The sequence below is a fragment of the Hyla sarda genome, chromosome 7, assembly GCF_029499605.1.
Source record: "Hyla sarda isolate aHylSar1 chromosome 7, aHylSar1.hap1, whole genome shotgun sequence".
NCBI classification, from domain to species: Eukaryota; Metazoa; Chordata; class Amphibia; order Anura; family Hylidae; genus Hyla; species Hyla sarda.
In genome coordinates, this window is record NC_079195.1 from 200,561,420 (window position 1) to 200,577,552 (window position 16,133).

General features: G+C 44.0%; 1 protein-coding gene across 8 annotated transcripts in view; it reads right to left on the reverse strand.

The window, feature by feature from the left end:
- Positions 1 to 16,133, reverse strand: part of SSBP3 (single stranded DNA binding protein 3) — an 81,277-nt gene that overhangs the window by 17,289 nt on the left and 47,855 nt on the right. For 3 of the 8 annotated variants that reach the window (XM_056532173.1, XM_056532172.1, XM_056532175.1), the window contains 2 exons: positions 2,767 to 2,856; positions 1,997 to 2,074 (listed from right to left, as the gene is read on the reverse strand). In XM_056532173.1, coding sequence (XP_056388148.1) covers positions 1,997 to 2,074; positions 2,767 to 2,856 — 168 coding nt within the window. Of the gene's footprint in view, positions 1 to 1,996; positions 2,078 to 2,766; positions 2,857 to 5,828; positions 6,037 to 16,133 lie in introns of those variants that run through there. The other 5 variants (XM_056532171.1, XM_056532170.1, XM_056532174.1 and 2 more) reach the window with 3 other exon arrangements.

The following is a 16,133-nucleotide window of genomic DNA, read 5'->3' on the forward strand; positions in this document are numbered from 1 at the left end:
GTCAGTGCATTTTTTGCGCTCTCCCCTGGGGAGAGCGCACATCATGCAGCATGTTCCTAAACAGGAGACTCCAATTGTTCCTAAACTACAACTCCCATCATCAGGGCTGTAGTTAAGCAATAGCTGGAGTCTCCCGGTTTGGGAACACACTGCCAGAAAGGCTCTGCTCCCATTATGCAAAACGCATAATGAGAAAAGAGTCAGGCCTGGACTGTGTTGCTCTGCCCCCTACTGATGTCATCACTAGGGGGCAGAACAGTAAAGGTCCCAGGGGGTCTCAGGAATGAGACCCCCCTTTCGATCTGTCCCTCTGCCCTTGGACTACTACTCCCATCATGGGACAGAGTCTGTCCCATGATGGGAGTAGTTATAGTACCGAAGCGCTGAGGGATGGCACTTTCACATCCCCCGGCTGCAGGACTTTTTGGACAGTTAGGACTACTACTCCCATCATGGACATACTCCGGTTCATGATGGGAGATATAGTACAGGGGCTGAGGTGCAGATCGCAGCAGGTCATTCTGCTGAGACCCGCTGCGATCCATGTTAATTAAATTAACAAGCTGGCGGCACATGGGGCTCCACTGTGCACCTCACCGGCTCCAGGCTCATACAGGAGCCTGGAGCCGGCGGGGAGCACAGTGGAGCCGGATGTGCCGCCAGCTTGTTAATTTAATAAATGCGGATCGAAGCGGGTCTCTGAGGATGACCTGCTGCGATCTGCACCTCCACCCCTGGACTATAACTCCCATCATGGACGGAGTCTGTCCATGATGGGAGTAGTAGTCCTAAAAGTCCCGCAACCAGGGGATGTGCAAGTGCCATCCCTCAACACTGAGGTATTACAACCTCAGTGTTGAGGGATGGCACTTGCACATCCCCTGGTTGCGGGACTTTTAGGACTACTACTCCCATCATGGGACAGACTCTGTCCATGATGGGAGATATAGTCCAGGGGTTGAGGGGCAGATATAGCAGCAGGTCATTCTCCAGAGACCTGCTGCGATCCGCATTTATTAAATGTACAAGCTGGCGGCACGTGCGGCTCCACTGTGCTCCCCGCCAGCTCCTGTACACAGCTCTTATAATTCATAATCCCCGCCGTCAGGAGACAGGAGCTCAGGACGCAAAATAACTCACTGCGCAAAAATTTGCGCTACATATAGAAAAGAAAAAGCTTCTACCATTAATGATAACTTCCCCCCCACTACTTTTGCGGTGTGCATTGAAGGTATAGGTCAAGCAGAAGTGCTAAGAAGGAAGTGCAAAAAGGTGGGGGAGCTCTCTCGTGTATAGGACGGCAGAGGACCACTGTACCCAAAGGGATTTGGTGTCACGCTGAGGTCATCAACGACAACAACACATCACCTGGAGGGAGGGTGAAGCGGGGGCGGTCGGGGCAGTTGTGCAGCTCGAAACCCCTATCCGTGACCACAACGGGTACGGAAATAGTGGAGACGGAAAAGAGCTAAACGCGTTGTCCTATTGCTTTGAATCTCAATAAACTGTCCTGTGCTACAGTGGCGTCCTGAATCCTTTTCCTAATTCCTCATCCGACCTCTAGGACCCCCGCGGTCTTCCGTAAGGTGCTCCGAATCTCCTATAGAGATGTATTAAGAGGGCGTGTCGGCAGCCGCTTCATGCGGTGGTCGAGCACACCCTTTTCCACGGACTGCCGGGGCCCCTTGCGGGAGATTGCGGTGGTCCCAGCAGTCGGACCCACCGCGATCTGAAACTCCACAGGATAAGTTTTGCTGTCCTGGAGTACTTCTTTAAGAGAATTATTAGATTGATCTGCATTTTGGTTTTATTGTCTATAGGGGTTTTTCTTTTTCTTTTTTATATTTTACCTTAAGTCTTGCTTTTTAACTTTATATTTTTAGCTGGGTGCTGGAACCACTGCTTCTATTGTCTGCCTCTTATATTGTCCGTCTACACATACAATTTATCCTAAATGAGCTGTTGCCTACCCCAAAAAAAAATAAAAATAACTTACCTGACTGTGAGGACCCATCATGTTGGGGTTGTGAGGAGGTGGCTGTGCGTGAGGTGACGGCTGTGACCCAGGTGGACCCTGCTGAAAACAATAGGCAAAGAAAAGCCATAGCTTAGTGACAAGGCGAACAGACACACCCTCGGCTGCCCATCACGAGTCGTTGGCTAAACGTGGATAAAAGCTCTTGGCACGTTGCTCTAGATTTTATAGTTATCCATTTAGAGGCCGGTGGAGCAGAATGCGCTGGATATCGGAGAAGGACAGATTACTATGCTCTCCGTGCAGCTGCGCTGCATCTCTCCCCCCCCCCCCCCCCCTCAACACCGCGCGCAGCAGCTCGTCCCATGAAGCCTCTGTCAGCGCCGGCGCGGCCACTTACCACCGGCAGTTGTCTTAATTAAGAGAAATTAATTAGCCGTTGTGCGGCGTTTGTGTAACAGCTTCTAAACATTAATGCCGCTGATGATTCCGCTGATTAGCGAGTCTGTAATTAGCAGCAGAGGAGCAAAGCCTCAGCACCTGTACACCCAGCGAGCGCAGCTCCGGCTGCTGCACAACACGGGCTGTACAGAGCGGCTGCTAAACACAACTACGCCAGTGTTTCTCCAACCAGGGTGCCTCCAGCTGTTGCGAAACTACAACTCCCAGCATGCCCGGTCAGCCGAAGGCTGTCCGGGCTTGCTGGGAGTTGTAGTTTCGCAACAGCTGGAGGCACCCTGGTTGGAGAAACACTACACTACGGAGACAAGTGCAGGCAGTACTGATCTTACCTGGAAGAATCCAGGGGGAATAGGCCCTCCTGGCATGCCATCATTTGGAGGAATGTTACCGAGCACTGGACTTGGGGCAGCGGCTGCGCTCTGTGGAAGAGAGAGAAGAGAAAATTCAATTACCTACAGCAAAGGTAAGCAACAGGATGTGATTTAGCAGTTGTGGAACTACAAGGCCCAGTAGACCTGTTAAAACTTGACCTAGATTTCAATGTGCCAAAATCCACGTCAAATCTGCAATATGGAATGGGGTTCCACAAATAAGCATCAATGAACAGCTAGTTAAAGGGGTATTCCGGTGGAATTATTTTTTTTAAACCAACTGGTGCCAGAAAGTTAAATTTGTACATTACTTAAATAAAAAACAAACAAAACATCTTAATCCTTCCAGTACTTTTTAGGGGCTGTATAGTAAAGAAGAAATGCTTTTCTTTTTGGATCTCTCTTCTGTCACGACCACAGTGCTCTCTGCTGACCTCTGCTGTCCATTTTAGGAACTGTCCAGAGCAGCATGTGTTTGCTATGGGGATTTTCTCCTGCTCTGGACAGTTCCTAAAATGGACAGCAGAGAGGACTGTGGTCGTGACAGAAGAGAAATCCAAAAAGAAAAGAATTTCCTCTGTAGTATACAGCCGCTAATAAGTACTGGAAGGATTAAGATTTTTTTTTTTTTCTTTTTCCTTTTTAATAGAAGGGATTTACAAATCTGTTTAACTTTCTAGCACCAGTTGATTTAAAAAAAATAAATTAAAAAAAATAAAAAGTTTTCCACCGGAGTACCCCTTTTAAGTTGTCTAAGTTTGTTTTGGATGTGTAGCTGTTTTTTTTCCATAAATATATAAATATATCTAATACATATATTTATATTTTTTATTATTATTTATAGAGATGAGCGAACTTACAGTGATTCGATTCGTCACAAACTTCTCTGCTCGGCAGTTGCGGTCTTTAGTCTGCATAAATTAGTTCAGCTTTCAGGTGCTCCGGTGGCTGAAAAAGATGTATACAGTCCTAGGAGAGTCTCCAGCCACCAGAGCACCTGAAAGCTGAACTAATTTATGCAGGCTAAAGTCCGCAACTGCCGAGCAGAGAAGTTTGTGACAAATCGAATCACTAAGTTCGTTCATCTCTATAAATAATAATAAAAAATCTAAATATATGTATTAGATATATTTATGGAAAAAAAACTGCTGCACATCCAAAACTAAATTAGACAACTTAAAAGGGTACTCCGGTGGAAAACTTTTTTTATTTTTTTTTATTTTATTTTATTTATTTTTTTTAAGTCAACTGGTGCAAGAAAGTTAAACAGATTAGTAAATGACTTCTATTAAAAAAATATCTACCCTTCCAGTACATTTTAGCAGCTGTATGCTACAGAGGAAATTCTTTTCTTTTTGAATTTCTTTTTTGTCTTGTCCACAGTGCTCTCTGCTGACACCTCTGTCCGTGTCAGGAACTGTCCAGAGCAGCATAGGTTTGTTATGTGGATTTTCTCCTGCTCTGGACAGTTCCTGATACGGGCATCAGGCATCAGCAGAGAGCACTGTGGACAAGACAAAAGAGACATTAGCATACAGCTGCTAAAAAGTACTCGAAGGGTAAAGATTTTTTAATAGAAGTAATTTACAAATCTATTTAACTTTCTGCCACCAGTTGATAAAAAAAAAAAAAAAAAAAAATCTGTATATATATATATATATATTGATGCAAATCATAAAATGTTGCATTATCTTGTAATACCTTTTTTATTGGACTAACAGAATTTTGTACAGACAAGCTTTCGGGATTCCTCCCTTTATCAAGTCCAAAGCAAATCTTGATAAAGGGCGGAATCCCGAAAGCTTGTCTCTACAAAATTCTGTTAGTCCAATAAAAAAGGTATTACAATCTGCATCACTGGACTAATACGGCTACTCACATTTACTGTGTGTATGTATGTATGTATATATGTATGTATATATGTATGTATGTATATATGTATGTATGTATATATGTATATGCCCTTCTGCTCCACGGGAGGTTTCTGTCCTCCCTGTTTTCCACTGGAGTACCCCTTTAAGTTTCTGCATCTGAAAACTTTTTGCCCACTTTCAAAAGAAGAAATGCTGGCCCAAGACTGACCACACCATAGGGATCTAAGAACATAGCCTACGGCAGTGTTTCCCAGCCAGGGTGCCCCCAGCTGTTGCAAAACTACAACTCCTAGCATGCCCGGGCAGCCTTTGGCTGCCCGGGCATGCTGGGTGCTGTAGTTTTGCGACAGCCGGAGGCAAGCTGGTTGGGAAACCCTGGCCTTTGGGTACAATATCGTGTCCTTTGGAAAAAATACACCGCGAGATGCAGCAGAAATTCAACGCATGTCCCCAGATTTCTGCTGCGTATTTCACAAAAAATTGCCAGTTTTAATGCAGATCGGCCCAAATTCATAGGGTGAAATTAAAAAAATGTAATCTACATATTCCACATGTATTCCCATACAGAATACATATCCAATAGGTATACAGATTTATAATAGAAATACATTGCTACCATTACTGACGTGACGTTATGTACCCTTTGCTTTTTATTTTTTTTATTATAATTTTTTCTTAGATATTCAAAAAATCTCTCTCTCTCTGTGTTCCAACATTCGCCTTCATATTGGCGTCTATTACCGGGATCCGGTATTGACCATACTGTCTATACAAAGGCTGCGAAAAGGCAAAAATAAACAAAAATTCTTCCATTGTACCAGCAGGGGGAGCTCTTGCACCAGGCCCTGCACTCCCACTCCTCGGGGTCAGGCTCAGCATGAGATCAGCGAGCCGGCATCAGTGTCACAATGCCATCAAAGAGCGACGATCAGCATAACAACACCGGCCTCAATAATGCGCCACTATATACAGACAAGCTCTGCCCCGCTCTCTCTGCATTACAACACGATGACTTATCATGGAAAATAACTTTAATTTGTCAAGTACACTCCATGGCTCAAGAGCTCCACAAGACTCTCATACAAGTCCTGCGTGGCGTTACCCTCACATATGGCATTCCTGTACTCAGCCCAAATCGATACTTACGATGTATAGAATCTGGTAAGGGTTAAACATCGGAAGACGGCCATGGATGTGCAAGCGGGCACTACCAGGTGGCGCTGTCTGCTGCCCCCGGCCTGTCTGCGATGACCTATGACAGTGAGAGCGCAGCTGACAGGTTCACGGGCGGGGGCGGTCAGGTAAGTTTAATTGGACTCCCGCTAAGTCTCTTATCTCATTAAAGTAATCACATCATCCTCGGTCCGCGAGAACTGTCACACCTGCTGTTCCCAAGGCAGACGGCGGCGGCGGTGGCGGCAGCCACAGCGTCACCTGATATCAGGGCAAAAGCGTTGTCGGCCGTAGACCCCAAAGACGCTTGGGCGTATAGGCATTAGGATCAGAGTGTAACTCTGTTTTGCGACACCTTCGCAGGCCGAGAATACAGCGATCGGGATACAGGAGTTGGCGGAAGACCCATGCAAGTCTATGGAACTTTCACTAAATCCGTATTCTGATGGCTGTAGTGACGGGCTATAAAAGGTGCCGGGAAATTAAAAAAAAAAAAAAAAAGTTATCCTGCTGCGGGAGCGAAACGAGAGTTCCCCTTTAATAGATGCTAAATGTACACATAGGACCAGTCATTAAAATGTGGGGTTTATAGGTTATAACTTATAACAAAAAAACGTATGCCCACTGACCTTCGCCCATCAGGGGCTAGACAGGTTGGTCACATAAGAGTCACGTGATCACGTGGTCAACCGCCATAAGGGTTTGATACCCCTACAAGAAGCACGCTTGAGACACGCAAAGTGACTGTCTATATCAGCGTTCCTTAACCTATTGCAGAACTAGAACTCCCATCATGCCCCGACAGCCAAAGGCTGTCGGGGCATGATGGGAGTTCTAGTTTTGCATTAGCTAGAGAGCACTGGCCTATATAGTTAATCAGCTCCAGTTTGTTAATTTCAAATCAATATTAAATAAAAAAAACTTCTACGATTTTGGTGAAATGACGGCAAATTTTTTTTTAGCAATTTTACAACAATTTTACATCATAAATGTAGAAAGACCGCACTGCATAAAAACGGCCTCAAAGAATATTCCGGGGATTCTTGTTCGACCCACACAAAGACCAAAAATCTGAAGGTTAAGGCTGGAATCACAGTTTTTAATAAAATTTTCAGCATAATTCTTAAAGTGTACTTGTCATTTCAGGCCCTGTGTGCGCACGAGGAGGAGCACATTTTCTGGCCATTTTATTAGCTGTATATAGTATTTTTTTTTTCAGCAGATTTCTGCTCTGCAGGGTTCATCTATAATTTTCAGTTCTCCCAGCAGAGCTCCCTCCTTCCCCCTCCATAGACTTGTATTGCTTGTCTTGCAGAGACCGGACAAAGTCGAACTGACTTTCAGAGAGGAATACATTTTACAGGAGAGGGAAGAAGCATTTATTGAGAGATAAGAAGCATTTTTGTCTAATAAGATATATTACAAAAGTAAATTTTATTCGCTTGTATTATAGATGCAAAGTTGGCCAATTTAAACGCATCCAGTGGGATGGAGAAGTATAAAAGGGGGAACGTATCAAGGGTTTTGCTAGCGGAGTTTTGGGAATATTTGTCACAATTGCTTCACTGCTCAAAGATGTGCGATCTTTACAGATCCCAACAAAAGCTGAAGTAAACGTCCCCTCATATAAGTATTTTTGGCTATAAGCATCATTTACATACAGTGACTTTTTTTTAAATAAGTTATAATGCCCATTTTTGCTCAATGGTGACTTCAACTAAGTGCACAATTACAATCAGGGAAATCCAAGATCTTGTTGCCAACAGGCACCGAAAACCTAAAAACTACACATCCGATTTCAGCTTCAAAGGAAAATGGTCAGCGTTCTTCCCCCGCACTAACCAGCAGGACGTTGATCAGTCTGATCCTTACCGTGCCCGGTTCCGCCAGGTCGTTCGGCCTTAATCTTTTATTTTCGGTATATACAAATGAGGTGCTAACTGGCACCGGCCGGGCTAACTGGCACTCTAACGTCAGCGCCGGGCCGAAGCGCCGCCCAGCTCATCAATGTTCATCCCCTCTCTCTTCTTTACAGAGTGGGGAGAAGAGGGAGAGGCGGAGGGAGGGGAGGAATATTGATGAGCTGGGTGGCGCTGCGGCCCGGCACTGACGTCAGAGTGCCAGTTAGCACCTCATTTGAATATACCGAAAATAGAAGATTACGTCCGTACGGCGCGGCGGATCCGGGCACGGTAAGGATCTAACTGATCAGCGTCCCCCGCACTACCAGCCAGTACCTCTGGTTAGTGCGGGGGGAGAAAGCTGACAGTTTTCCTTTAAGATACGATTTGGTTCTACAAAGAGCGTGGTTTCCTGCAGGCCCCATAAAACTGGAGGTCTGCCAACATCTCCCTGTCTACAGTCAATAGAACTACAGTCTCCTCATGTCTGCTCCTGTTACCCCAATGAAAAGCATCACAAGTATCTGACAGCTGCTCGTCCCTTCTTCCAACACGGAGAAGACATGCCCCATATGGGCCACGTTCATGAGATCCATCAACAAAATCCTGACAGTCAAGATCATGAATAGACTTGACAACATTTATGGTAAAATTCACCAAACCCAAGAAAATCGCCCATCTATTTGTATAGTCTTATAAGGGTATGTTCACACTGTGTAATTTCGCACGGTGAACATTAACATCAGTGTGAATGGGTCTTCCGTGAGACCAGTTCACACACTGAGGAATTTCAGCGATGGACAATTCCGCCGCTGACATTGTTCCGCGTAAAGAATCATACTCTGCGGCAGCTGCCACGTGGAATCGCTGCTCGCGGAATTCTGCAAGCAGAGACTCCGCAGTGTGAACGTACCCTAAAGGTTGTTCCACTTTCTAAGTTTTCTTGTCTTCTCTGGGGTACCGGAATGACTTTTGGGGCCCAGGCACACTACTCCCCTAACTCAGAGAAGAATCTCCCTGATCTCAATACTGCACTGTGCATATTATGGAAGTTCTGTAGCGGACTCAGACTTTGACGAGAAGAATAAACATGTTTATTCGTTTGGTGAAAGTCCAACCAGAAAAGCCCAATAGTCAGTAGAGGAGGAACTTGAAAAAAAAAAAAAAAAAAGAACCCTTGGAGATGGCGCTGCAGCTTCCTCCGATTAAAGAAGATGGACTGGAAGTGGTTCAAAAGGTTCACAGTGGAACCATAGTTATTGAATATGAATAAAATAAATCATGAGATGACGCGTTTCGGGAGGTAACCCCGAAGGGGTTACCTCCCGAAACGCATCATGTCATGTTTTTTTATTTTATTCATATTCAATAAATATGGTTCCACTGTGAACCTTTGGGGTACCTCTCGAAACGCGTCATCTCATGTTTTATTTTATTCATATTCAATAAATATGGTTCCATTTTAAACTTTGGGGTACCTCGCGAAACGCGTCATCTCATGTTTTTTTATTTTATTCATATTCAATAAATATGGTTCCACTGTGAACCTTTGGGGTACCTCCCGAAACGCGTCATCTCATGTTTTATTTTATTCATATTCAATAAATATGGTTCCACTGTGAACCTTTGGGGTACCTCCCGAAACGCGTCATCTCATGTTTTATTTTAATCATATTCAATAAATATGGTTCCACTGTGAACCTTTGGGGTACCTCCCGAAACGCGTCATGTCATGTTTTATTTTATTCATATTCAATAAATATGGTTCCACTGAACCTTTGGGGTACCTCCCGAAACGCGTCATCTCATGTTTTTTTATTTTATTCATATTCAATAAATATGGTTCCACTGTGAACATTTGGGGTACCTCCCGAAACGCGTCATCTCATGTTTTATTTTATTCATATTCAATAAATATGGTTCCATTTTAAACTTTGGGGTACCTCGCGAAACGCGTCATCTCATGTTTTATTTTATTCATATTCAATAAATATGGTTCCACTGTGAACCTTTGGGGTACCTCCCGAAACGCGTCATCTCATGTTTTATTTTATTCATATTCAATAAATATGGTTCCACTGTGAACTTTTGGGGTACCTCCCGAAACGCATCATCTCATGTTTTTTTATTTTATTCATATTCAATAAATATGGTTCCACTGTGAACCTTTGGGGTACCTCCCGAAACGCGTCATCTCATGTTTTATTTTATTCATAATCAATAAATATGGTTCCACTGTGAACCTTTGGGGTACCTCCCGAAACGCGTCATCTCGTTTTATTTTATTCATATACAATAAATATGGTTCCATTGTGAACCTTTTGAACTACTTCCAGTCCATCTTCTTTAATCGGAGGAAGCCGCAGCGCCATCTCCAAGGGTTCTTTTTTCAAGTTCCTCCTCATCTGTACCCAGGACAGCTGTGCAGCTGGTCCCGCAACCCAGAAGGCTAGCAGCGACTATCCCTATACCCAGTACCCCATTATCACTAGGGTGATGGGCTTTCATTTATCTTCCTCCAAGTGAGCAGCCATCTATATGGTCCCTGGGCCAAACCCTGGACCCCATTGCCCCTGTTACCTAAGGTAATGCACTAGGCGCCGGTATCGGTCTCTTTTCTTTTTTCCTACATAGATTCAATAGTCAGTAGGACCTTGAACTGCAAATGCCGCACAAAACCCGACTTTAGGCACTGCAGATCCACTGAAAGAATTCACAAGGATATTCTGCACTGAAATTCCATGTGTGTGTGTGCATGGGCCCATACAAGACTAAATAAATTGACGGCCGAGTTCAGAGAATCTTACTGTAGATTTGCTTAACTAAGTTTACCTAACTTTAGGTTAAAAACTTGGCAAATAGGACAAAAATTGTATAAACCCCCAAAAGACAAAAAATTAAATAAAGGTATAAACACCGCTAAAAAGTGTAGTCAATAAGCAAACACATTTATTTTTAGTCTTAAGATCACATGTCTGTCGTGTCACATGATTCGCTGTAGGATTTTTACCCGTAATAAAATGTAGGACGTCACGGATGAGATTGGACACCATTTTTTTTTTTTTTTAAAGCACAAAAGGAAAGAACTGCAAAAACCTGATCTGTAATGTGTGAATGGCGGAGGGTCGGAGTAAACAAACAAAGCAGGTGTGAAGAGAATAGACGTCAGACTAACAGTCCGGCCCCTGCTCTTTGTTCACACGGCTCCTATTATTTTGGACTACAGGGTGTCCTGGGGTGAGGGGGGCATCTGTTCCAGGCCGGCTGTCTGACAGCCATCAATCAGACAATATGCTAACCCAGGGCCCGACAACAGAGCAGAATAAAGTATGACTGGTGGCGGGGGCTTGGGGGTAACATAGAAACATAGAATGTGTCGGCAGATAAGAACCATTTGGCCCATCTAGTCTTCCCAATAATCTGAATCCTATCAATAGTCCCTGGCCCTATCTTATATGAAGGATAGCCTTATGCTTATCCCTATGTTATATGAAGGATAGCCTTATACCTATCCCTAGCATATATGAAGGATAGCCTTATGCTTATCCCTATGTTATATGAAGGATAGCCTTATACCTATCCCTAGCTTATATGAAGGATAGCCTTATGCCTATCCTTATCTTATATGAAGGATAGTCTTATGCCTATACCCATCTTATATGAAGGATAGCCTTATGCCTATCCCTATCTTATATGAAGGATAGCCTTATGCCTATCTCTATCTTCTATGAAGGATAGTCTTATGCCTATACCCATCTTATATGAAGGATAGCCTTATACCTATCCTTATCTTATATGAAGGATAGCCTTATACCTATCCCTATCTTATATGAAGGATAGCCTTATGCCTATCTCTATCTTCTATGAAGGATAGTCTTATGCCTATACCCATCTTATATGAAGGATAGCCTTATGCCTATCCCTATCTTATATGAAGGATAGCCTTATGTATATCCCTATCTTATATGAGGAATAGCCTTATGCCTATACCTATCTTATATGAAGGATAGCCTTATACCTATCCCTAGCTTATATGAAGGATAGCCTTATGCTTATCCCTAGCTTATATGAAGGATAGCCTTATGCCTATCCTTATCTTATATGAAGGATAGCCTTATACCTATCCCTATTTTATATGAAGGATAGCCTTATGCCTATCTCTATCTTCTATGAAGGATAGTCTTATGCCTATACCCATCTTATATGAAGGATAGCCTTATGCCTATCCCTATCTTATATGAAGGATAGCCTTATGCCTATCTCTATCTTCTATGAAGGATAGTCTTATGCCTATACCCATTTTATATGAAGGATAGCCTTATACCTATCCTTCTCTTATATGAAGGATAGCCTTATACCTATCCCTATCTTATATGAAGGATAGCCTTATGCCTATCTCTATCTTCTATGAAGGATAGTCTTATGCCTATACCCATCTTATATGAAGGATAGCCTTATGCCTATCCCTATCTTATATGAAGGATAGCCTTATGCCTATCTCTATCTTCTATGAAGGATAGCCTTATGTATATCCCTATCTTATATGAAGGATAGCCTTATACTCATCCCATGCATGTTTAAACTCCTTCACTGTATTTGCAGCGACCACTTCTGCAGGAAGACTATTCCATGCATCTACTACTCTCTCAGTAAAGTAATACTTCCTGATATTACTGCAGAAACCTTTGCCCTCTAATTTAAAACTATGTCCTCTAATGTGGACAGACAGCCGTGTGAACGCACCCTAATTTGGATTTGTAAATTTGCAAGTCCTATTATGTGTAGCAACTACATTACACGGGGGAAAGGGTTAATCCACACGCTGCAGATTTGTTGGAAAATGTCCCCATTCCTACGCAGAAATCCATGTGTACCAAAAACAACCCCATGTAGATGTATGGAAAGGATTTTTAGTTGCAGATATTCCTGCAGCAAATCTGTATTGTGTGAATTAACCAGAAGGCTATGAGGGAGATTTATCAAAACCTGTGGACAGGCAAAGTTGCCCAGTTGCCCATAGCAACCAATCAGATCGCGTCTTACATTCTTAAAGGAACACTGTCACATGTTTGCTCCAGGTACTGATGGATATAGTGTGGGAGACGCTGATCCCTATGAGCCCTACCTTCCCCGGATCCGTCCAGCCGTTCACCCACAATCTTAGTTTTATTATATGTGGCTGTAACTGGCATGGGCGGGGCTTCTGTAGCATAACTGGCACTCATCAGCGCCGCCTGTCTGCAGCACCACCCGCTTATGAATATTCATCCCCCCTCCCTCCAGTTAGGAGCAGCAAAGAGAGGGAGAGCTGGAGAGAGGGGGGATGAATATTCATAAGCGGGCGGCACTGACGTCAGTGCCAGTTAAGCTACAGAAGCCCCGCCCGTGCCAGTTACAGCCAGATTTTTCACAAATAAAACTAAAATTGCGGGCGGATCCGGGCAAGGTAGGGCTCATAGGAATCAGCGTCTTCCGCACTATCCATCAGTACCCGTGGATAGTGCGGGAGAAAACATGAGACAGTTTTCCTTTACGAATTAAAGAAGCGATCTGATTGGTTGCTAGGGGTAACTGGGCAACTTTTCCTCTGCACAGGTTTGGATAAATCTCCCTTTATGTGCACACAATTGGCGGCGCAAATCCACTGACTGAATTCTGCGAGAAAATTTCTTGCTGGATTTCCGTAGCACGTATGGAGCCCAGGAGCGCGTTCGCAGACGTAATATGTAGCAGATCTGTTGCGGATTTTCACAATTAACTTTAATAGAGAAGTCCAATCTATCCGTACAGACCGACCCCCCCCCCCCCCCCCCCAAAGAGAAACCCACATATAACCCCTGGTAGTCTTGCTGAATAAATGCGCAATAGGTTGTGATCCATTCCCCGTCTTACTGCTGTTTCATACTGCTTCATCGGACCCCCAATGCTTTACACTACAGCTCATCTCTCTACTTGACCCCTTTCGCTGTCCCCTCTACTACTCTTCACCCACTATATGGGACACTATTCTACAATAAGCTATAGATTTATAATCTTAATGGTATATGTTTTGAGAACAGATATTCATACTATAGAAAAATTAGGTGAAAACAAAAAAAATGTATACCTAAAATTGGGAAGGTTGGGGGGGGGGGGGGGGGGAATACAAAGAGGACAACAGGAGTAAGGGGGTGTCACAGGTGCCCTTGCATGGCAACACAAAAGCACAAATTAGGATTCCAGAAATTCTATAAGGCCGGGTTCACACCACGTTTTTGCAATACAGTTCCCGTATATGTTTTCAATGTGAAAACCGTACGGAACCGTATTGAAAACCGTATGCCAAACGATGCATCAGGTTGTGTCCGTTTCTTCGCCCATACCCAAAACCGTAGCCTACCACGGTTTTTTAGGCCGGACAAAAACCGTATTAATTTTATTTAATTTTTTTTTTTAAACATGGGAGTCAATGGGAACCGCATAGAACCGTATGTACGTACGGTTCCATCCGGTTTGCACCAAGTGTTTTTTTGACTTTGCACAGTTTTTCTTTCCATGGAATTCCAATCAAACAAGTGAAACTTTATTCATAATGAAAAAAGTTGAAAAGTTAAAAACGTATACTTTTTTTTTTCTTAAAAAACTGGTGCAACTAGACATCATTTTTAAAAACCGTATACGGGTTAAAATTTGGACACACGTTTTGATACAGCTTAGTCAGGTTTTGAGGAATCCGTTTTTCATCAAAAACCTGATACGGGAACTGTATTGCAAAAACGTGGTGCGAATGTTGCCTAAGTCGGTGTTTTTCAACCAGGGTGCCTCCAGCTGTTGCAAAACTACAACTCCCGGCATGCCCGGACAGCCGAAGGCTGCCCTATAGGAGAAAGGCACCTGCACATCAAAAACCGCTGTTAACCCCATCAACACCCTGTTAAATGAGACTGAGTATATGTCGGGTATAATTGTTTAATGCAAGCAACGTTCATACAATACAAGGGGGGCAAATAACTTACTATATATTCTATGGTAAACATTATATACACTCTCTGCCGCGCACAGATTTATCCTGCGCTAAGGTCAGGCCTAGAAGAAATTCCTTACAATAAAAGGGCATTATAGGGGAATGCGGAGTATCTGCATCCTTTGTAGCATCCATTGTGCCATCACCGAGCCCTCCCCCCCCCTTGCCAGTAATCCCCCTGAAGGCCTTAATCAGTTATGCAAATTCTGCCCTCCCCCACCCCCCACCCAATGCATCTGCTCAGGGGTCCTCCGCACAGCGGCCTGCCCTATTCTGAACCACAGGGCCTTAACCCCTGAACTGCTGCACTGACACAAATCTCCAGAAGGAGCGAGACACCACAAGAGACAAAGCCAAGGCCTGATCCCCCCCCCAATCCTAAAGAAAACAGACATGACCTGCTTGTGTTCAGTAAGAAGCTGCCCCAGATCCCCACAATGGGATATATAGACGGATTATATTTATATATATATATATATATATATATATATATATATATATATATATATGGGGGAATATGCAAATCAGCTCATTACATCACCTTTTCAGGCGATGTTCCCTGGTAACAGCTTAGCTCCAGTTGTGGAATATAAAAAGCTAATTGGGATTAATGCCAAGCCAGGACTCTCTCTCCAGAAGGAAAGAGTACCCATCTGCAGACAGCTGTTTCGGGGTACTTGCCCCTCGTCAGTACAGAGCAGGGTGAACTGGCTTGGCTGAGATGAGGGGCCTTAGACCAACTAAACGGGATGAGTATTTAACTCAGGGAGAGTTCACCACTCCTGGTGTGACGGAGTTTTCAAGGGCCACTAAGCACTCCGCAGGCATTCTGGGTAGGGGAATATATATATATGTATGTTATAAAGTAGTATGATAGAGACCGTGATACGGGGCGGGATGAGGATGGGATAAAGCAAGCAATTGGTGCACCCCAAACCCCACCGTATATGGGTTCTCTGTATACTCCCCTAGAGGCGAAGCAGGAGATTCATATGGAATATGACAAAGAACTGCAAAGTCAGAGAAAGGGTGCGTTCATATGGACAGGTCTACGGCAGAAGAGCTAAAACTGATTTTGCGCCACAGCCAAACCTGCGCTTATATGGGGTACACACAAGCCCCATATCATAAACCACTACCGCAGCTATATTAAGGCCCTGTATTAGGCTGGGGGTTCACATCACGTTTTCTCCCATACGGGTGCACATACGGCAGGGGGGGCGCTGAAACCTCGCGCTCCCGTATACCTTACTATGCGCTCCCGTATGCAATTCATTTCAATGAGCCAGCCGGAGTGAAACGTTCGATCCGGTCGGCTCATTTTTGCGCCGTATGCGCTTTTACAACCGGACCTAAAACCATGGTTGAGAAAAG